This window comes from Diceros bicornis, chromosome 24 (assembly GCF_020826845.1).
Source record: "Diceros bicornis minor isolate mBicDic1 chromosome 24, mDicBic1.mat.cur, whole genome shotgun sequence".
Classification (NCBI taxonomy): domain Eukaryota; kingdom Metazoa; phylum Chordata; class Mammalia; order Perissodactyla; family Rhinocerotidae; genus Diceros; species Diceros bicornis.
The window spans coordinates 39,675,081-39,695,899 of NC_080763.1; the positions used below are offsets into that span (position 1 = coordinate 39,675,081).

The following is a 20,819-nucleotide window of genomic DNA, read 5'->3' on the forward strand; positions in this document are numbered from 1 at the left end:
GACAAGAACCACTACTCCCCAAGTCTTTCTCCCGCTCAGCCCCCAACCCGTCTGAAAGGTTTCCCAGGCCCTGGACACGTCCCCAAAGATCATTCGGGGGTGGGCTTCAACTCACGGCCCACCTGTGCTCGAGGCTGCCCCAAGTCTCACACGCTATCACCTCACTGACTCTTCACATTCCTGGTGGAAGTGACCATCCTCATACTCCATCTCACAGATGAGGAAACTGAGGCACAGAGAGGTTAAGGGGCTAAGATCTCACGGAAAGAGAGTGATGGAGTTAAGGCTTGAACCCAGATACTTATCTCCCGAGCCCAAGCCTTAACCGCTGACCCACACTGCCCCCTGAGGAAGGGAGCTGGTGCCTGGAGGGGGATCCCATAGTGAGTCTGGGGGAATCTGACAGTGGGGGTGCGTGTGGCGTGTCTGTGTGTGTGTGCGTGGGGCAGTTGGTAGGCTGGTTCCCACACTCTCTGGGGAGCTCTGCCAATGGGCACAGTGCCCTGAAGCCCACCATCACTCTCCTGACCAGTCTGGGCCTCTGGTCCTCGGTCTACTTGGCACAGAGCCCCCTGCACACCCCTCTCCCTCAGTCCCTTCTGGCAGATCCCACACCTCAGCTCTCATGCATCTCTCCATCCCACTGCCGTCTCCAGGCAGGGCCCATGCAGGGGCAGGGTCTCCCTCAATGCCGCTTATTTACAACCAGCCCACAGGATCTTCCTATGATGCATTAATTCCCAGGGAATCAGCCCAGATTCAATCTGCAATTGACAATTCCAGAAGTAATCAAGTGGACAAGACTTCCCCCACCATGGCTTGTGGTTCATGGGACACAGCGCCCTCGAGAATGGCCGCTGGATGACCCCATCCCGGGAATTCTGCCCTTGCTCATTTTCCCAGATCATTCCACCCATTCTTCCCAGGATGCATGTGCAGAGGAGCTCTCTGCAGCATGAAATACTAGTGGAGTGGGGAGTTAGTGAGTGCAAGGATGGGGAGATAAGGAAGGCTAAGCGCGAAGCCCTTGACTCGAAAGGGGCAGGGCCCCAGAAGAGGCAGAGTCCCTTACTTCCTCCAACTCCGCCTGCTGGGTGCGCTGTCTTCATTTCTCCTACTAATGCCGAAGTCCACCAAGTGATGTCTTGTGTCCTTTCTGCACCCAGCCAGGGTCTGTGACACACGCCTCTCCCATACACACAGACCCTTCCCAGCCTCCGCGGGGCTCCCATTGGGCATTTCAGAGGTGGCCCAGCCCTCTTCCGTCTACAGCTGGCCCTGGAAACCTGCCAAGATGCTGGTGCCAGGCCACGGGCCAGGAGGGCGATGCCTGTCATCTCCATTAATCCTCCGAGCTGGCTGTGATCATCTCTCTTACAGAGGCTCAGAGGAACTGGCTCGACCTGGGTCACACAGGCTGGAACTCAGCAGGAACAGTAGGTGACACGCAGGACAGCCGGGGCCAGGAAGGGCCGTCTGGCATCTGCCTGGTTGCTGGCAGCGCTGTGCGAGGCAGCTTCCTGCTCCAGTTCCCTTCCCCTCCCAGACCTGCTGCCTCCACCACCAGGAGCCTCCTTCCTCCCTCCCTCCTTCCTCCCTCCCTCCTTGCTCCCTCCCTCCTTCCTCCCTCCTGGGCGGGGCAGGCAGAGACTGGGTGCTGTGTCAGGGTGCATGACTTCCACACTGTAGCCCTCAGAGCCCTTCAGAGCAGTCGGAGGCCCATCGAAGGAGGAGGAGGAGGTCGGGCTGCAGCAGGAGGTGTGGCCACCACTGCAGAGCCTGGAATTGGAGGTAGATGGGGCAGGGAGGGAGGCCAATGCACAGATGGGGAAACTGAGGCACAGGGTGAGGAAGAAAAGCCCGGGAGGCATGCAGGGTAGGCCTCACCTCCACCACAGCCTAGCTCTCCAAGCTGTGAATGGATGTAGCGCCCCAGGGGGAGATGCCCATTCAGCCAGCTCAGGGGAAAGAGCTGGGACCCCGAAGCCGGACTGTAGAACTGGGGAGTCGGGAGGGAGTGGAAGGGAGAGCCCTCCCCTCTTTGAGCTCCTTCTGCTCCCGTGTGGGGGGTGGTACGTTCTCCCCTCACAGGGTGGCCGGGGGTACGGAATGGGAGAAGCCTGGAGGAAGCTCCTGGAATGCTCCCCTCACACACCCACTGGGACTGACACCAGGGAGACCCACCGGCACAGGGAGAGCACCATTATAAAGGGCTGACTGTGTGCACCCGACACTGGGCTCTGAGCTTACGTTGAACCACTGTGTTTATTCCCTGCACCAGCCCAATGAGGTAGGTACTGTCACCGTCCCCATTTCACAGGTGGGGAGACTGAGGCAGAGGGAGCTTAAACAGCTCTCCTGAGATCTCACAGCCAATGAACGGGAGAGCGGGGTTCCCTGTCCTGACCCTGTGTGCCAGAGGAAGCTGCAGGTCACCCACCTGGCAGAGTCCCACAGCGGGGACTGGGGGCATGAGAGAAGGGACAGAAATGCACTCATCCGCTCATTCCGCAGATGCCTCTGGAGGACACACTGAGCCAAGCAGGCACGGGGGGTGCACAGAGTGTGATGTGGCCTGCCTTAGGTTTTCAAAGGGATCACAGTCAAGCAGGGCCCTACTGGCCTCAACCCTGTGCCACCACCACAACCCCCACCAGTGCCCCGAAGGGCTTGCAACAGCCCCAGACTGGGGCCACGTTCTAGGGGAAAATTCCAGCAGTGTGTGGATTGGTCTCAGTAAAGACTATCCCATTAGTCTGCCAGGAACCTCATCCAGTGAAAACAGAAACAGGCCCGAGGGTGGCCGGGAATTGAGCCTCCTCCTGCCCAGAGAAACCTGGGGAACAGGGCTGAGCAGAGGGCTGTGCAGACCCAAAATAAAGAGCCTGCTGTGTGCCAGGCGCTGTACAGAAGTTATTTTGTACAACCCTGAAAACCACGCTAGGAAGTGGGACTTCCAGATCCCTACAATGCAGATGAAAACACCTCCTGGTTCAGAGAGGGGAAGCAGCTTGCCAGAGGCAGCACAGCGCTTCCTTATAGATTTACTCTCTGACTCCCGGCCTGTGCCATGGCCACCCACGCCAGCCTAAAGTGGCCGTGTCAGCATCAGTCATGCCCCGTTTCCTCCTCGGGAAGTTGAGTTATCGTATTTGAGGCTGGCTTGGTTACTTGGGATGAGCAGCCTCTCCACTCCCAGCCTCAGTTTCCCCATCTGCCAAATGGGCTCATAACCTACTCCGACCCCACCAGGGCAGCATCTTCAGCAGTAGGCCTTTCAAGGTGGCGCAGTAAATGGTAGCTCTTGCTCCCAGTGGGGCGGGCACTGCGAATTCCCCAGCGGGAGCATAGGCCAGCGAAGTAATGCTGTCCCAAGGAGGGCCTGAGTCATGCCCCCCCACCTTGGACGCAGGACGCTGTGGTTTATGAGCCGGATTCAATGACCTCCTTTGGGATACGGAGCAGAGGGCTGCCTGCTGCCCCGGCAGAGCACCTACGGGCAGCGTGGGCGGGCAGCTCAGTGTCCGTTCAACGGACTTAGTCCCTGTTTGCTCTTCCTATAACTGGGGTGACCCTGGTTAATATTCACCAACCCCCTCCCCCGTTGTCCCTCTGGGGCCACTGGTTAAATACCGATGAGGACAGGGGTCTGTCTCCTCAGCCTTGGTCACCAGCCCTGGCCTGGGACAGAGAATCGTAAGTCCGCCTTCTGCTGGCCAGAGCCCCAGAGAGGCCTCCGCGTCCCTGTGCTGCTCGGGCAGGCCCCGGGGTGCAGGGGATGGAGCGGGGTGGGCTGGGTCCTGTCGTCATGGTAACAGCAGCCCTGGAGGTCCCTTCCTGATCCCCCAGCCTGCCCCGGGGCCTCCCCAGCACCTGCTGGTGAATGAGCTGGCCTCTGTATGCAGAAGCGGGAGTGGGTGTCGGGCTCTGGTGACCTGGGACCCAGGAGAGGGCGCGTTTCTGCTGGCACAGCTCCTGCCTTTTTGTAGAGTGTCCCCCGCAGCCTCAGCACCTCCCCCACTGCTTGGGTGCGTCTCTTCCTCCCCTTCAACAGACGGGAAAGACGGGCCCAGAGAGGGACAGTGAGGAGCCCAGGCTCAAGCAGGGACCTGGTGGGGAGGCCAGGCCGGACCAGAGGCCCAGGGTGCCAGCCGCGCACCGGGCCTCCATCCTCTGCAGACCTGCCCCGAACAGAACCGTGCCAGGCCTCAGCCTGGAGGGGGCAGAGCGGGCCTCCCTGTGCACGGGGGGCCTCTGGGAGTTGGGGACACGGGAAGCCCTGAGAGGGACACTGCCGTCAGGGCTTCGAGCTGGGTTCCTGGGCCCTCGCTCCGGCCAGGCGGCTTCTCAGCTCCTTGCCTGCAGTCGCGCGTTTAAGGCCCACAGCAACCTCCTGAGGTGGTTACCGCGGGTATTCCCGTCTACAGGTGAGGAAACCGGGGACAGAGAGGCTCATACTTGCCCCAAACCACACAGCATCCGGGATTCAAACTCAGGCCGCCTAGTTCTAGAACCCGCGCTCCCGATCCCGTTGCTACTGTCAGCGTAATCGTCTCAGGTGTCAGGCGCCAGTTGGGGAACGGGAAGCCGGGGCTGGCCTCCAGGCTTCTCTGGTGCTGGGTGACCCTGGACGGTCGCTCAACCTCTCTGTCCTCTTTGGCAAAACGTGGATGACCTTTGCCCTCTTTCCCCTCACCCCACCCCCACTGGCCTTGGTCTCTGGAGGGTTGGAAGGATGTGATTTTTCTGTCGTTGGTTTTGGAGATGGGGCCTACAAAGATGACCATGGCCAGACCACCACCCAGCACTCCGAAAGATCCACAAGAACATCTGTGGTGGCTGATGCTGCCTGGGAGCTGGCTGTGTGCCAGGCATTCCTTGGCGCTTTGCGCGTATTTAATTTGCACCATAGATCCATGAGCAAGCGCACCCTTATCATCTCCAGGAAACTCAAGTTCAGAGAGGTTAAGTAACTCGTCCAAGGTCACACAGCTGATAGTGAATTGACCTCGGGCATTCTGGCCTCGTAGCCTCTGATCTTAGCCACAGAGCGATGCTGCCCCTCTTCATTCAGCCAGGCCACCTTTGAGGTTTTCTGTTACAAGCCCTCTGGATTCAGCTTTATACACGCAGAAGGGTCTGGAATCTAAATGCCGATTAGGATGAAATCCCAGTCCCATAAGCAACTAGCTCTGTGGTTTCCAGTGAGTTATTTAACTTCTGTAGACCTCAGTTTCTCCATCTATACAAAGGGCTAATAATAATTCCCACCTCCTAGGGTGAGCTTTGAGGGAAGAGTAGATGAGACAGTGCACATGGAACACCCGTTGTGACCGATTGTGACACTGAGGACGGTGATGCTGATGCTGACGTTGGCCGGGCACAGGGCTTCACAGCTAAGAGTCAGGAACTAAATACTTGGAGAACTGAATTTTAAATTTTGCAAACTCAGAGGCGGTTCAGCGCTGAGCAGGGGCCCCTTCTCTGGTCCTGGGCGAGGTGGCAACCGGCCAGGAAGAAATCCACCAGTGCTCTTGTGTCATCCCCGCCTGTGAGCAGGTGCGGGGAGGGCCTCCACACCTGGGGGTTCCGCCCACCCATCACCTGTCCGTCCCTCACGTCTGCCCCACAAGAGATTCTTTTCCCCACTTCACAGAGGGGAGGCCAAGGCTCAAAGCAGTGAAGTCACTTGCCGAGGCCACTGGCCGGTAAGTGGCAGGCCTGGCTCATATCTGGGCTTGTTCAGTGCCAGGTGTCAGCGGGTCGTGACCCTGTGCCGCAGTGATGTCCCTGGACCCTGCTGGGTTGCTCTTGGTCGCTCCTTTCCTGCTCCTGGGAGGAAATGGTGTGAGATTAGGCAAGGGGACGCTCACCTCACCCTCCCTCCTGGCAAAGATGCTCCCCTGCCCCGGGCTCTGGACATTCACTGTGACGCCTTCACTCTTCTGGATTAAAGGCACCCATGCACCTCTGGGTGCCTCACCATCTGCTGCCTCATCTCTGGTTGGCTCCCCACACGAGGTTTTGGGGATGTGGGGTGCTGCCTTTGATAGAAGTGCTAAAGAGAACAGAAATCTCGGGCCCCTGAAGTAGTAAGTAACAGATTAGGGGGCAAAATGGAGCCAACAGGAGGCTCAAGGCTGACGTCAGGGTCCCTCAGGGCCCAATTCTGACATCCACAGAGTCTGAGACCTGAGGATGTGGCCGTCTCCCTCTGTAGTTGGAGTGGAGGGAAAACCAAGGCTTGGTCCACCCTTGTCACTGACTCATTGTGTGGCCTTGGCGAGGCCCCGACCCTCTGGGCCTCAGACCCTTTACTGTAAAAGGAGAGGCCAGAGTAGGTGATGTACCATCCAGGAAGAGGGCTGGGGTAGGGCGGCACGTGCTCACCCCAGCTGCAGCCCCTCTCCATCGCAGCCCCAGCCAGCCTTGCACCTTCTAGAGACCAGCAGCCCCCTGAGTGGGGGGCACCTCACCCCAGCCCTCCTCATGGGAAATCTCAGTCCATTTTCTCCACCAAACCCAGGTACCCCTTTAATTAAGAATCCAGCATCAGTGCACAGGGACCTCATCTAGGTCTTCGCCCACGTCGATTGACACAGCTGGGAGAGCGAGGGCCCAGGACCAGACGGCGCTCGCCAGGGCCAGGAGGGCAGTAGTGGTCCTGTCGGGGCTGGAAGCCACCGCCTCTGGCCATGAGACCACTCGGCATATTTAGTGTCCCCACCCTTTGAAGGCCGAAATCCCTCAGGATCTCTGAGCCCTGCAAAGACGGGGAATTTCCATAAACCGGGAAGGATCACACCAAAATCCACTGGGTTAAGCAAAGAGAAACCTGACGGAGATGGAAATATTCAAGACTAATTCTAGCACCACCGTCAGCTCTAAAACAACTGGCTAGTTTAAGAAAAATATAAACACGTATTATGTAATGTGTGATCTGCTCCATTTGAATTATTTAGAGGCATGAAGGCCAGAAAAAAGTGGTGGAGAGAAACCAGCTCCATTTTGCTGCTTTATTTGAAAGAAAGTTTTGAAAGTCCAAGGGGGTAGATACAGCCCCGTGTTTCTAATTTCCACCTTTTCCCCCCAGGTTTTCATATTCCAAATTCAAGGACTCCTTTGTCTTTGTATTTTATTAAAACGATTGTTTTAGTTCTGTGAGTAATAACTAGCTAGGTGGTCGCAGGCACTTCTCCTCTGCTCGGACCTCAGTTTCCCATCTGTGAGGAGAGCAGGTTCACGTAGGGGGCTGCAGACAGGTGGCCCGAGGCTGGGGCGTGTCTGGAGTAGAGGAGCTCTGCGGGGCGGGGCGGGATCCGTGTTGCTGTGGGTGACACTGACTTTGACCATCGCCAGGTAGAGCCTGCTCTTGCAGGTTGAGCCACAGGCCTTGCCGCTCCCTATTGTCTCCCCCCAGCCGTAGAGCACATCTCCTTCCCCTGCTTATCCTCTGAACCCCTCAAGTTGGCCACCCTCACCAGCCTCTCCCTCAGAGAGCTGCTCCCTCAGATCCCTTCAGTGGAAGGTTTGGTGTCTAGACTTTTTTCACTAAATTTTCTCAACAACCTCACTTTCTGTATGAGGCTAAATGAGGGCCAAAGCGACAAAATGACTTGTCCTAGGTCACACAGCTGGTAGTGGCAGAGCCCAGATTAGAACCCAGCTCTCTCTGAAGAGAAAAGAGATGCTTTTTCAACCCCTACTCGCCCCCCCACACAAACCCCACTTTACTGGAGAGACCAGCGTCTCTAACTCCCACGTCACTGCTGAGCCCAGAGCTGGGACACAGCCGGTGACCAGGATGAGCAGCTAAGCTGACTGCAGGGACCACAGCCCGTTCTTGTAGCTGAGGCCACAGACTCACGGTGAGGGCAGCCCTCCGGCTCAGGAACATCTCCTAGGGGCTGAGGACTACCCTGGGTGGTAAGTGGGCACAACCCCCCTGCTGAGTTTCCTCAAAGCTCTACTGTGCTCTGGCTGTGTGTCATAGGGCAAGATTTTTCCCCTCTGGGCAACAGCGCCTCTGTCCATTAAATAACAGAGTTCCACGGAAGCCCTCTGCAGGCTTTCCCGATCACCCCTGAGCCTGATCGGGCCTGCTTCCTGGGTAATCGTGTGCATGGACAGTATGCTTCCTGTGCCTCAGTTTCCTCTTTTGTAAACTAAGGGCTGGGGCACTTGCACCTCAGGGTCATTGCCGATGTTAGTGGAGCCGTCAAGATCGTGGACTCCAGGCCCGGGATCCCCAGGTGTACACTCTGGTCCTGCTACTTCTCGGCTCTGTGGCCTTGGACAGGTGACTCACACCTCCCTCGCCTTTGGTCCCCTCATCTGTAAATCGAGACTTGTCGTGTGACCTGCCTCATGGGATTGTTACAAGAGGGCAATGAGACAAGACAGTCAGGTGCTTAGAAGGGAGCTTGGCATAGGGTGAGACCGTCAAAGTCTTTGGTATTGTTCTGAGTCTTTCAGTGATGATGGTGTAGAAAGTGCTTGGCACCGGCCTGGCACATAGTAGCTGTTTAATAAACTGTGGTTGCTCTCCATGGTGCTGATCAGTGGCCTAGGGACTCATCTTGCAGCCTGACTTGGGCTTGGTGCCCTTCTCTCTCTTGCAGGACAATGCCCTCCTCCATCACGTGGGGCCTCCTCCTGCTGACAGGCCTGTGCTGCCTGGTCCCTGGCTCCCTGGCTCAGGATCCCCAGGGAGATGCGGACCAGAAGACAGATGCCTCCCAGCATGATCACGAACACCAGCAGGAGCTACCCTGCCACAAGATTGCCCCGAACCTGGCTGACTTTGCCTTCAGCCTGTACCATCATGTGGCCCATCAGCCCGACACCACCAACATCTTCTTCTCCCCAGTGAGCATCGCCACAGCCTTTGCGATGCTCTCCCTGGGGGCCAAGGGTGACACTCACACCCAGATCCTGGAGGGCCTCAATTTCAACCTCACTGAGCAAGCAGAGGCTCAGATCCACGAAGGTTTCCAGCATCTTCTCCTCACCCTCAACCAGACAGACAACCAGGTGGAGCTGACCACGGGCAATGGTCTATTCATCAATGAGAGTGCGAATCTAGTGAATAAGTTTTTGGAGGATGTCAAGAACCTGTACCACTCAGAAGCCTTCTCCATCAACTTCAAGGACACAGAAGCGGCCAAGAAACAGATCAACGATTATGTAGAAAAGAGAACCCAAGGAAAAATTGTGGATTTGGTCAAAGAACTTAGCGAAGACGCACTTTTAGCTCTGGTGAATTACATTTTCTTTAAAGGTAAGGTTGCACAACCAACCTGAGCTTGTTCTCATGGAAGCAGCCAAAAATATTCTCAAACACTCAGTTCTTAAACTTTCCTTTGCAGTGCAGGATAGGATCTCAGGTTGTGTTATTCGATTTTCCACACACAACCACTAAAAAACTTCCCACAATCAAATAAGGTTAGGGAATGATGGGTTCAACAGTCAAATCATTGTCTTCTCTGCAGGACTTTTCATAGCCTTTAGTATCCTGTTGTGCATTGTAAATCCCTACCAGGGAGGGGACTTCAATATGCAATATCTCCCAAAATAGATATCCAGAAAAACAGATTGTAGCAGAGTGTATGAAGGGAATAGTGTTTCATGAAACATACTTTGAACAACTCTAGTGTAGTGGAAATAGTGACAGCTTTGGAGTCAGAAAGACCGGGGTTCAAATCCTACCTCTTGAGCTTCTTACCTGTTTGACTATGGGCAAGTAATTTTACCTCCTGGAGGTTCTAGTTTCCTCTCTGTAACATGGACATAACAATTCCCTTGTTGTCAGGTTGCTGTAAGAATTGAACATGTTACAGAAAACATGGGACCACATGCTCACACAGTAGGTGCTCAACTAAACTTGATCTCAGCCTTCCTCCCTCTGAGTGCTGACACTGTCAGGAACCTGTAGGCCCCAGAGGGCATCCTCAGGCAGTTTAAACAGTCCACAGGAATAGCCGGGGGTAGGGGTGGTGAGAGTCAAGGCCGGGGGCTGCTTCCCTCACACTGTTGGCTCCTTGCTCTTGAGGCAACAGTGCGATGGAGAGGGCCGAGCTGGAGTCAGCACATCTAAGTCCCAGCTCTGCTATGGGCTTAGGGTGGGCCTCATCGCCTCTCCAGCCTCCATCTCCACCTCCCGTCCAATGAGAACATTGGGCTCATGGTCCCTGGGGCTCTGCCCATCCTGACTTGGCAGGATGGTGACGTTCTGTTGGTCTAGCAGAGGGGAGCTGCCCAGGCGTCCGCATTTCATGTGTTGGTCCAGGAGAAGGCCATCAGGGTAAGAACGAGAGTGATCTCCCCAAATGATGGGAACTGCCCGCTAACGAGGGGCAGGGAGCCTCAGGCAAGGAGGTGCCAAGTATGACGGGTGCCAATAATTTTCCTTTAGAATCTCCAAAGCCACCCTCGAATAAATAAGCATGAAATACAAGTAAAAATGCTTACTCTGCACAGCCAGAGCACCATCCCTTATAGACGCCAATATAGAAATTCCTACTCCCGTCTTGCGTTACCCTCACAAAAGTTCTTTCCGGAGACTGACTTTGCTTTAGCCCCATTTTACAGATGGTGAAGCTGAGGCTCAGAGAGAAGCATCTCACCTCAGAGGGTCAGGGCTCCTTTCTTCTACGACACTTTTCTAAACCTCTTCCCACCCCGGCTGATGCCCACCTTCCCTTCTCTCCAGGCAAATGGGAGAAGCCCTTCAATGTTGAGTTGACCACAGAGGAGGACTTCCATGTGGACGAGAACACCACAGTCAAGGTGCCCATGATGAACTGCCTGGGCAAGTTTGATGTCCACCACTCTGACATGCTCTCCAGCTGGGTGCTGCTCCTGGACTATGTGGGCAACGCCACCGCCTTCTTCATCCTGCCCGACCAGGGGAAACTGAAGGACCTGGAGGACACGCTCAGCAAGGAAATCCTCGCCACGTTCCTGGAAAAGAGATCCTCAAGGTGACTTTCCAACCAGGGCTGACCCGGGAGCTGCCACACGAGGCCTGGCCAGAGGGTGGGAGGGTGGACCCACATCCCGCGGGCCACAGTCCCTGTGCACGACCTTGTGCTTCCAGACAGAGGCCAGCGTCAGCTCAGGGAGACCAGCCGGGCTCCGTGGGGGGAACAGGGCCCACGGGTGAGGAGGCCAGAGTCCTGTCCCTGGGGACTTCCTCCCCAGCATGGACACTGCCCCTCCCTGGTGCCCGGGCCCAGTGCAGGGCGAGCAACACCAACACATGCCATGCGAGAACCGAGAGGGAAGAGGTGGGCTTCCTGGCAGGGGAGCAGTTGATGTGGAGTTAGAGGAGGGAAGTTCACAGCTGTGCAGGGGAACATGCTCGGAGAGGCCGGAAAAGGGAAGGCCCGGAGTGGCGACCTGCAGCACGTGTTTGAGGGTGTTGGACTTCCTCCGTCACCAGATCAGTGTGGCCGGATTGGGGCTCTCGTAGTGAAGTCATACCTGAGCATGCGCCCAAATTAGTGCATATCCCCATATTCATAAAATGCCCACCCCCTGCACTATTCCATTATGTATATTATAAAAATATCCATCAATATATAAATATGCTTAATATAAACATATGTAAATAATCAAATGAATTAAAAATAGATAAAATAAATCATATATAAGAGCATACATAATAAACGTATATATCTGAAAATGAAAATAGACAAGAAGATAGGTCAAGATGAAACAAGAAGTTTTAGTACCTCTCCCCACCCCCTCGGTGTTCCTGCACCAGAGGCTGAGTGAACAGAGCAAGGAGGGGCTGAATCCAGAATGGCTCAGACAGACGCCGAGTGCCAGTCAGCTCACCTGTCAGACCCTCCTGGGGCCACACTTTGTCTCCATGGAAACCGAGGGCTGAAACCAGCCCTGCATTCACTCATCATTCACTGAACAGATGTCACTCAGACCCCGACACTTCTCAGGGGAGGTGGCGTTGGAGAGGCTTTGCAGGACAGGATGGTCCCTGTGATCCTAACATTCTCTGACACGGGTGTGGAGGAGCTAAAAATAGAATAAACCCAGGCCGACCTTGCGTCCTCGTGTGGGCAGGGGGACAGGGCGCTAAGTGGGAGAAATGATCAGAAAGGAAATACATTCAATGCTCTGAAACTCCTTTGTTTTCTAACCATGGTGACAGTTTCGTCAATTTACGTTTGCCCAAACTGTCCATTTCTGGAACCTACAATCTTAAAACCGTCTTGGGCAACCTGGGCATCACCAAGGTCTTCAGCAACCAGGCTGACCTCTCGGGGATCACTGAGGAAGTGCCCCTGAAGGTGTCTAAGGTGAGTTTGTCCCTGTGTCTATAGGTCAGAGTGTGTCCGGGGGCCGCAGCTCAGGGGTGAGTGTGAGCACACAAACACACCTGCAGATGGAGGTCCTCTGAGGACCGCCACTGGAGTCACCCAGACTGGAGTGTGGTCAGAGGACTGAGTGCGGGAGGCGCCTCACGGGCTTCGGACATTGTAGGGGCCTCCTCTGAGGTGGTGAGCCTCTCCCTCTGTCTCGTCTTCGTTCAGGGCCTTCCCTTCTCTGGGCCTCGATGGACCCATATTCACAAAGTCAGCCCCTGGCTCGGGGATGTCAGAGGACTTTTGGCCCCGGCGTCCTGTGACGCTGGGAGCTATTGGCGAATCACTGAGTCCGAGTAAACATGTGATTTTGGCTGAGGCACCATTTATTCGGGAGAATTCAAGGTGACCAAAGAGACAACTGTAGGTCAATGACAGTGCGAAGTGAGCAACTGGTTGTGGACTAGGTGATGTGAAGGTCCCCATCTCAGTCCTCATCCCCAAGGAGCTTAAAATCTGCTACTAGAAACAAGAGATGGGCCAAGGAGGATGAAGTGAAGAACATCTTCTCCTGCTGAGGTTGTGGGCTGTTTCCCAGGGAGGCTGAGGGTGTTGCTCAGGGAGGAGAAGTGAGGGTGCGCTGGTGCAGTCAGGCAACGGCCTTGAGGAGGTGGAGAAAGGCCTGGGTGTCCCCGCAGGGAGGGTGGACGAGGACGGGGAGAGACAGGCTGGGTGGAGAAAGGCCTGAGTGACTGAGCCCTCCCGGTCACCCCTCCTCATCGGGCTTTGCTCCCAGGCCCGGGTCGGGGGTGGCCCTCTTCCCCTGCTCAGGACAGGCCTCTGTGCTCTCTCCCCTCCAGGCAGTGCACAAGGCTGTGCTGACGGTCGACGAGAAAGGGACCGAAGCTGCCGGGGCCACAGGGATGGAAATCATGACCGTGTCGTTACCCCCAGATGTGGAGTTCAACAGGCCCTTCGTCTTAATCATCTATGACAGATACACCAAGAGTCCCCTCTTCGTGGGAAAGGTGGTGGATCCCACCAAAACATAACTTCCTCTCTGGTTTAGCCCCCACACCAGGCCAGACCCCCGACATTAAAGAATGGCTGACCCGGCCCAAGCTTCAGTGTGACGTGCAAGTCCCTCATCCTCTTGTCTCTGAGTCTCCCTTTACGTCCTCAGGATGTGTGACCCCAGGTCATAGCAATCTTTCCTGTGTCTGCTGTATTAATATCAATTAGGCATTGACACCATCCGGGCCCTGTGCTAGCTAGACCACGATGAAATGTTGGCCGAAACCCAGAGCTTACTGACATGGGAAAGCTCCAGGCCTCCCAGTCTTGTCTGGGAATCCCCAAGGGGGACTCTCTCGGGCTCAGAGACCAGCCCGAGGCCCCCACCTCCACCACGCATCCACCAGCTCCACCTGCTAAGCCCCCACCCCTGCCAGTGCTCACTGCACCCCCCGCCGCCTTCTGAGAGCCCCTCACCCCGCGGGGCTGCCAGTGCCGCCCACGAGGCTGCCTCCCTGCTGCCCCCGGTGCCTTCAGCTCTGCGGGGACATGGAGCTGCCACATCTGCAGCAGCAGAGGGAGAAGAGCAGGTCCCCTTTCCATCCCGCATCGTCACCTGAGCCAGGCTTGGACCCCGACAGCTCACGGGTCTTTTCTGTAAATGGCTCTGGCTGATTTCCCTGGAGCCCTGTCCAGTGGGGCTGGACTGGGAGTACACACTTCTGTCCTCCTCACTTCACCTCTGCCCCAGGAATCCTCGACCTCGTTACTCTTCTCCCCAGGTGAGGAGACCCAGGTGAAGGTGCATCACCTGCTCAAACTTGCCCAGCACTGTCAGGCCCCCAAGACTCTTGCCCTGTGCGCTCTCCTCCTCCCTCACCCTGTGGCCAAGGGGCCCCGGATGGCTCTGGAGAGTCATTCTAACGATCCCTGGGTTGTGGGAGAGGAAGTAGAGCAGACCACTGACCCTCGCTGGCCCCACCGGCCCTCCCTAGGCTAAGCTCCGATGGGGGCCACATTTCAACCTGCCCCCTGACCCGCCCTGGGGTCTTCGGAGGGAAACCACAGCTCCTGCGCCACAGCTAGAGGCCGTCCTGGGAGCAGCCCTTTTCAGGAAGGGCCACGTGGCTCCTTCCCGCCCTCCAGGGCCTTGCTGAAGGGCCGCAGCCGTCAGGGAGCCCTGCTGGACCCCCAGGCTGAGGGAGCCACTCCCTGAACTCCCAGCGGAATGTGCGTGTCCTGTGGGAGGGCTGCCCCGTCCCTCGCAAATCTAATCATCACCGCCTGAGCCACTCACTGGGGATGACACGGACCTAAAGACGTAGGTTGAGTCATGTGAAATGTACGCCTTTTAAGTCAAAATGGCCACATATGTGTCATGTCACATAATTTAATACAATGGATAAGGATTCACTGTTTCTCAAATAAGCCTCATATCCTCTTGAGCTTTCTCTGCCTAGAGACTTCCACCTTCCACCAGTTCCATTACTGACACCAACATCGTCAGCACCTAGAATCACACCAGACCCGAGGGTCTAGAGCCCTGGATCAAGCTCAGACTCTGCCGCTTTCCAGCTGTGTGACTTTAGTGAAGTTGCCAAACCTCTCTGAGCCTCCATGTCCTCATCGTGGTTATAAAACCTACCTTGGGTTGGTGTGAGGTTCACTTCAGATAGTTGAAACAGGTTTCAAAGGACAGCAGAGCAGGTGCCAATATGAGGGTCTATGCTTGTTGCATCCATGAGCTCCCTCTGTAAGCCTGGCTCCCTGGGAGGGGCTATCCAGCGTTTTCTTGTTTAATCTCACAGCAGCCCTGTGATGTCGCGAGTGCAGCTGCTCTCCTCTCATAGGCACATTGTACCGATGAAGAAACCGAGGCTCGGAGAGGCTGGTTGTCTTGCTCAAGGTCACGGAGCTGGTTAGTGGCAGAGCTGGCTGCAGGGGCTCCACCTGCTCCTCCAAACTTCACCACGTCACCCACGCCACCTACCAGACGGCCACGCTGGACTCAGACAGAGCTAGATTCCTCCTCAAAGGGTGCAGAATGCTGGGCGCCCACAGCGCACGCCCACGGAGCCTCTGCAGTTAGATCCCCCGACCTTCTAGAGCTCTTCCCACCCGAGCTTAAAGAGCTCACAGCCCGGAGCAAGCAACCCGGGCCACACCTCACAGTCCCCGACACTGGTGCTCTGCGGGAGGAAAGGGGCAGGCGCAAGGCCAGCGGAAATCCTGAGTCCAGGGAGCGTGAAGAAGGCTGAATGAGCTGAGGACGCTCACCTAAGACACCGTCATTTACCTCGAAGAGAGGCCTGTCGTTACATTACTCTGGACTCTGCTTGGCAGAGACCCAATTCAAACCAGCTTCAAGCCCCCGCTGGGGCATTCCTTGGCTCATATGGGAACCACCAGGGGCAATTAACGGGACCGGCAAAGCGTTGGGGCAACCCTGTCCTCAGGAGGACGGGAGGGTGCCACACATCAGGCAGGACAGCCCAAACCTCAGCGTCGCCTGTTCTTTGGAATTTTTAAATGTATTCACTGTCTAGTCTCACCCTCAAAAGAGGTCCTTGAAGATCACAGGCTGGGAACCATTATCCCCAATTTACAGCTGGGGAAATGGAGGCCCAGCAGGTTGGAAGACCTGACAGCACAGCCCAGAAGGCAGGTCCCTCACTCTGAGGCCTGGGCTGCCCTGACAACATACATTCTCCAGTCCATTCAGACCGTATGGACCATTCCAACCTCGCAGTCCTCACAGGGTCCGCTTCTCTGCCCTAACCCCAGCGGAATTACAGCTGCTGGGGGTTCTGGGCTGTTCCAGATCAGTTTCCATCTCCAGGCAGGAACCCAGCTCTGCCCTGAGTCACATAAGAGGGAAACACACGAGCAGGCCCCGGCTCAGGTGCGGAGGACGCGGTAGTGACATTTACACCTCTCTGACAGTTTGCAGGAAAATGATACACTAGTGAGATTTTAAGCACAAATAAATGAACATTTGAGGGGTTGAACAGGTGGCGCAAGCGGTTAAGTGCTCCCACTCCACTGCGGCGGCCTCGGGTTCACCGGTTTGGATCCCGGGCGTGCACCAATGCACTGGTTGGCAAGCCATGCTGTGGCAGCGTTCCATATAAAGTGGAGGAAGATGGGCACGGATGTGAGTCCACGGCCAGTCTTCCTCAGTAAAAAAAAAAAAAAAAAAGAGGAGGATTGGTGGATGTTAGCACAGGGCTGATCTTCCTCACCAAAAATAAATAAATAAATAAAAGAACATTTGAGTTTAAGCACAAGCTCTGCCTTGACTGGTGGGGCCATCTGAGCCTCATTCATCAAATGAGGACAAAGGTCAGGGGTGCTTCTGGGATCTCACACATGTGCACTGATTCATAAGCGGGAAACACAGATCTCATGTTGGTTTGTGTGTCATGAGCTCACTTGATCCTCTCCACAAACCATGGGGTGGGCATTTGTACCACAAGGAGAAGCAAACATTTGCTGGGTATCTGCAGTATCCTGGGCACAGAGAGAAGGAGATCAGGTCCCTCCTTGAAGAACGGTGGTCAATGGACGGTGGGCAATGGTGGTGGATAACGAGTAATGAACGAGGCTGTAATACTGTGACTTATAATAAGAAATATATATTCAGTTTTCATCCGTGTTTCTGGCACAGAGATCCTAAAACCCTTGGAATTTCCTAAGTGAAAGCCCCTAGCTCGTCTAAGAATGGGGGCTGGTTGCCAGGGGAACCAACCCCAGACCTGCAGGGAGGGTAGAGGGCTGGAGATTGAGATCCATCACCAGTGGCCAATGATTTAATAAATCATGCCTATGTCATGAAGCCTCCATAAAAACCTAAAGGACAGAGTTCCAGAGCCTTCCAATTGGTGATCACGTGAAGGTGCTGGGAGAGTGATGAGCTGGGAGAGGGCGCGGGAGCTCCTTGCTCTTTCCCCGGACCCTGCTCTCTGCATCTCTTCCATCGGGCTGTTCTTGAGCTAAATCTTTTTACAATAAATCAATAATCCAGTAAGTAAAATGTTTCCCTGAGTTCTAGCAAATTAACTGACTCAGTGAGGGGCCTGTGGGAAGCTCCATTCTATAGTCTGTGGGTCAGAAGCACAGGTGACAACCTGGACTTGCGATTGGTATCTGAAGTGTGGGGTGTGGGGGGCAGTCTCGTGGGACTGAGCCCTTAACCTGTGGAATCAGGTGCTGTCTCCAGGTGGACAGTGTCGGAATTGAGTTGAATATTAGTACACCCAGCTGGGGTTGGAGAATTGCTTGGTGGTGGGAAAAACCCCCCACGCTCTGGAATCGGGTGCAGAATCCTTAGAGCCCTGCCGCGTGGGGAGTGTGCACCTTCAGTCCCTTCCGGAGCCGTCAGAAACGATCCACAAACACCCACACGCTGAACCACGTGGGAGCCCCTTTAGAGGCTGGGGCCTTTCTGTTGCTGCTCCTTGTTGGGTAGTCACAATCGGGGCAGCAGGCAGAGCACGGGCCGCACTCACAGCCAGGCCCTGCCTGGACGGCTTCTGAATGAAACTGAGCCAAGTCTGGGAGGACTGATGGAGAAATCAGAGCTAGGCACTCTCACCAAGGCGGCTCCCTCCCCAGCAGGACGCAGGAGCAGCCCAGGGTGGCAGGAGACTGGCAGTGTTATAGCACGAGAGATATTCTGAGACAGCACCCTGTGCGACTTTGGGGGGATTCCTCAACCTCTCTGTGCCTCAGTTTCCCCATCTGCAAAAGGTGAGACAGAATATCTACTTTGCGGAGTTTCCATGTGGACTCCATGAGATGGCTTGTTTCTACAGCGGCTCCTGTCTTGGGCCTGGCAGCCCAGAAGTCTTCCTGCGGCCTGGGTGTCGGGCCACGGGGAGGCCCAGCCTCGGTCTCACAGTGCTGGGGGGAGTGATGCTGCTACTTCAGGGGCCAGTTTCTGGAAGCCCGCTGTCCCGCAGAACTAAGCCCCAGGCTCCAATACCAGCTTTATCAGAAATGAAGGCGCTGCGTGTCCCCGCAGGCCTTGTTTTGTGCTTTCCCTCAGTTGGTCTGCCACTCGGGCGGGGAGGAAGGGCTGTTTAATAAAGCTGGACAGGTGTCCGGAGCAGGCACTCGGGTGGCAGCGGCCGTCTTGTGATTGGTGCTGTGGGTGTCGAAATCGTTACGTGAGGACTGAGCACAGAAGCTAGAGACGGAGGATCCGAGCAGGAATGTGACTCCTTCAGCCTGGTCCTTGCTTCACCACGACGGGCAGAGCCCCGCGTTCGCCCCACAGGAGACACGTGGAGCGAGCGAGACATCACCTTCGCTGTGTGGAGCCCTTGAGGTTCTGAGCGTCTCTGTTACTGCAGCACAGCCCCGCCCATCCTGACCGAGACCCCTGGAACTCGAGGAGACGCGCTCGCAACGTCTTCACCGAGGAAGCAAGCCTGGAGTGATGACCGAGGTCTGAGGAGGACAAGGCAAGGCTGGAGGGCACCCTTCAGGAGGGAGCCACGTTAGAAAGTGCCGGAAAAGGAGTGCTCAGTGCACGCGGAGGGAAGTCAGCCCAGTGAGGTGGTGGGCGTGTGCCGGGGGACCTGGGGGACATGGGGCTGAGTCACAGGAGAGAGGGCAACAGCAAGTCAGTCGCGCAGGGAAGGGTCGGGCCTGGGTGGATCCGGCAGACGACTGCCTGGGTCATTTCCTTTCAGGAGTCAAAGCCCCTTTCCGTCACCAGGTGCTCATTTGGTGTCACTTGGCATCACTTTACTTATCTGGGAACAAAGTGAACACCACATCATGAAAAATCAGAGCCATTGGAATTTTTTTAATGCCACAGCATGACTTTCACAGACAGCACAGCAAACAGAGCAAGTTAGAAATGTGTATTAAGATAAAAAAGTGATTTTTTCCTTAGTCAGTAGTTATCAATAGCCTCGAAACATGTTCTGAGTTTGTCAATGTAATTTCCTTTCATTCTGAGGTGACTTTCAGCATTAAGATGTTAGGACAAAAATGCTACAGGAGTATGACAAAATAGAAAGAATTCAGGAATCCCAAATCATCCTTCTAATTAGTGTGGAGCCCTGAGCAGGCCATTCGATCTGTGTGCCTCAGTTTCCATTCTTGCAAAATGAGGGGAATGAGCCCTAACTCACTGGTTTCTTCCATGGATGATTGTGCCTAGTGTCTTTATATAGTGCTGGTTCTTACTGAAGAGTAAACGTTAATCTAGACCGCAGATCCCATCAGCAACCATTCGGGGCCTGGCTTCCCTTGTCTCTTGATTCACTGGCAGAAAATTAACACAGGAATAAATTACAGATACTCACACATTTTGTTACCAACGACCCCGAGCTGGGAGTCAGACAACCTGGGATCTTTTCTCAGCTCTCCCCTTCACGGTCCCTGGGAGCCAAGGAGGTCACCTCCCCTCCGTCTGCCTCCATTTTATCACCAGCAAAATGTGAGCAGTAAGTTCCCTGGAGGTCTTGATATTCTGGAAGCCTGTAACCACAGCAGGGGGGCCCAGTGTCCCTCTTTCACTGATTCCTCTGAGCCTTGGCGTTTGGCAGCTGCCTGTCATCTCCCGTCTGTGCCTGGACAAATGGGCTTTGGGGCTTGAAGGACACGGATTCCAGCTCCCAGTGTGAGGTTTTCTGGATCTGGGACCTTGCAGTAAAGTTTGTAGAAGATCAGCCAAGTATCAGGCACAGTCCCAGGCTCCGGACATGTTTCAGTCACTTACTCCTCTGTGAGATGGGCATCGAGGCGAGATGAACCCTTGGTCTTACATGGCCACGGGGCTCCCATCGCCCCACCCTTCCAGACGGCCTTGCACCTGCTGGCTCCGCTGGACTAGGCCAGTTCAGGGGAGAACAGCAAGGCCCCCAGGTGATATCAGGTCCTTGCTGGCTGAGCTCTGGAGGCACCCCAGGCTTGTTATCTGAGCGTGCCAACCCCCGTGACTGACCATAAGTAGGTGAAGCCGTGTGGGAGTGTGGACAGCCTGTGGAGCGAGTCCAGCCCAGCGAGCCTCTCTGGGGAACAAGTGAGTTCCATCTGCTGGTGAGTGGTTTTCCCTCAGCCTCTTGCTGAGCTGACGCGGGTGGGTGAGGCTGGGCCACTGAGCTAGGATGATTAGCTCCTCTTGACAGGGGAGAAAACTGAGGCACAGACAGGTCTGGCTCTGATCTGCCAGGGTCAGGACTCGAAGGCGGGCAGCCAAGCCTCTGCTGTGCCACTCAGCAGTCAGCCAGGAGGATGCAATTGCCTCATTCAAACACTCCCAGCACATAGTAGGCCCGCTACAATGATCCATGCTGGTGGGCGGGGCTGCACTGGGGTTACTTTTCTCCTTCTCCCAGCCTCCCCAGTTTGGACAGGACCCCGTGGCCTCGGTGGTCTTCACCCGTGTCTCTCCAACCTGCAGAAGGCAGGGACGCGTCCCCTTGAAGGGCCCCCTATTCTCTAATGTGCTTCTCTGCCTCAGGA

General features: G+C 55.5%; 1 protein-coding gene across 3 annotated transcripts; it reads left to right on the plus strand.

The window, feature by feature from the left end:
* Window positions 1-222: 222 nt before the first annotated feature.
* On the plus strand, window positions 223-13,437 carry LOC131421065 (alpha-1-antiproteinase 2-like). Of its 3 annotated transcripts, none has more exons than XM_058567622.1 (5): window positions 223-383; window positions 8,622-9,280; window positions 10,712-10,982; window positions 12,173-12,320; window positions 13,187-13,437. In XM_058567622.1, exons 2-5 carry the CDS (start codon window positions 8,626-8,628, stop codon window positions 13,376-13,378), a joined length of 1,266 nt encoding a protein of 421 aa, XP_058423605.1. In that variant the 5' UTR covers window positions 223-383; window positions 8,622-8,625; the 3' UTR covers window positions 13,379-13,437. The 3 variants fall into 3 exon arrangements, with proteins under 3 accessions (XP_058423605.1, XP_058423604.1, XP_058423606.1); XM_058567621.1 differs by lacking the exon at window positions 223-383 and adding an exon at window positions 1,691-1,791; XM_058567623.1 differs by lacking the exon at window positions 223-383 and adding an exon at window positions 3,546-3,696.
* The last annotated feature ends 7,382 nt before the right edge of the window (window positions 13,438-20,819 follow it).

Coding starts and splice junctions, on each gene's coding strand:
- LOC131421065 (XM_058567622.1), top strand. CDS start 8,626: ATGCCCTCCTCCATCACGTGGGGCCTCCTCCTGCTGACAGGCCTGTGC. Junction 9,281..10,711: donor GAATTACATTTTCTTTAAAG/GTAAGGTTGCAC, acceptor CCTTCTCTCCAG/GCAAATGGGAGAAGCCCTTC. Junction 12,321..13,186: donor TGCCCCTGAAGGTGTCTAAG/GTGAGTTTGTCC, acceptor TCTCCCCTCCAG/GCAGTGCACAAGGCTGTGCT.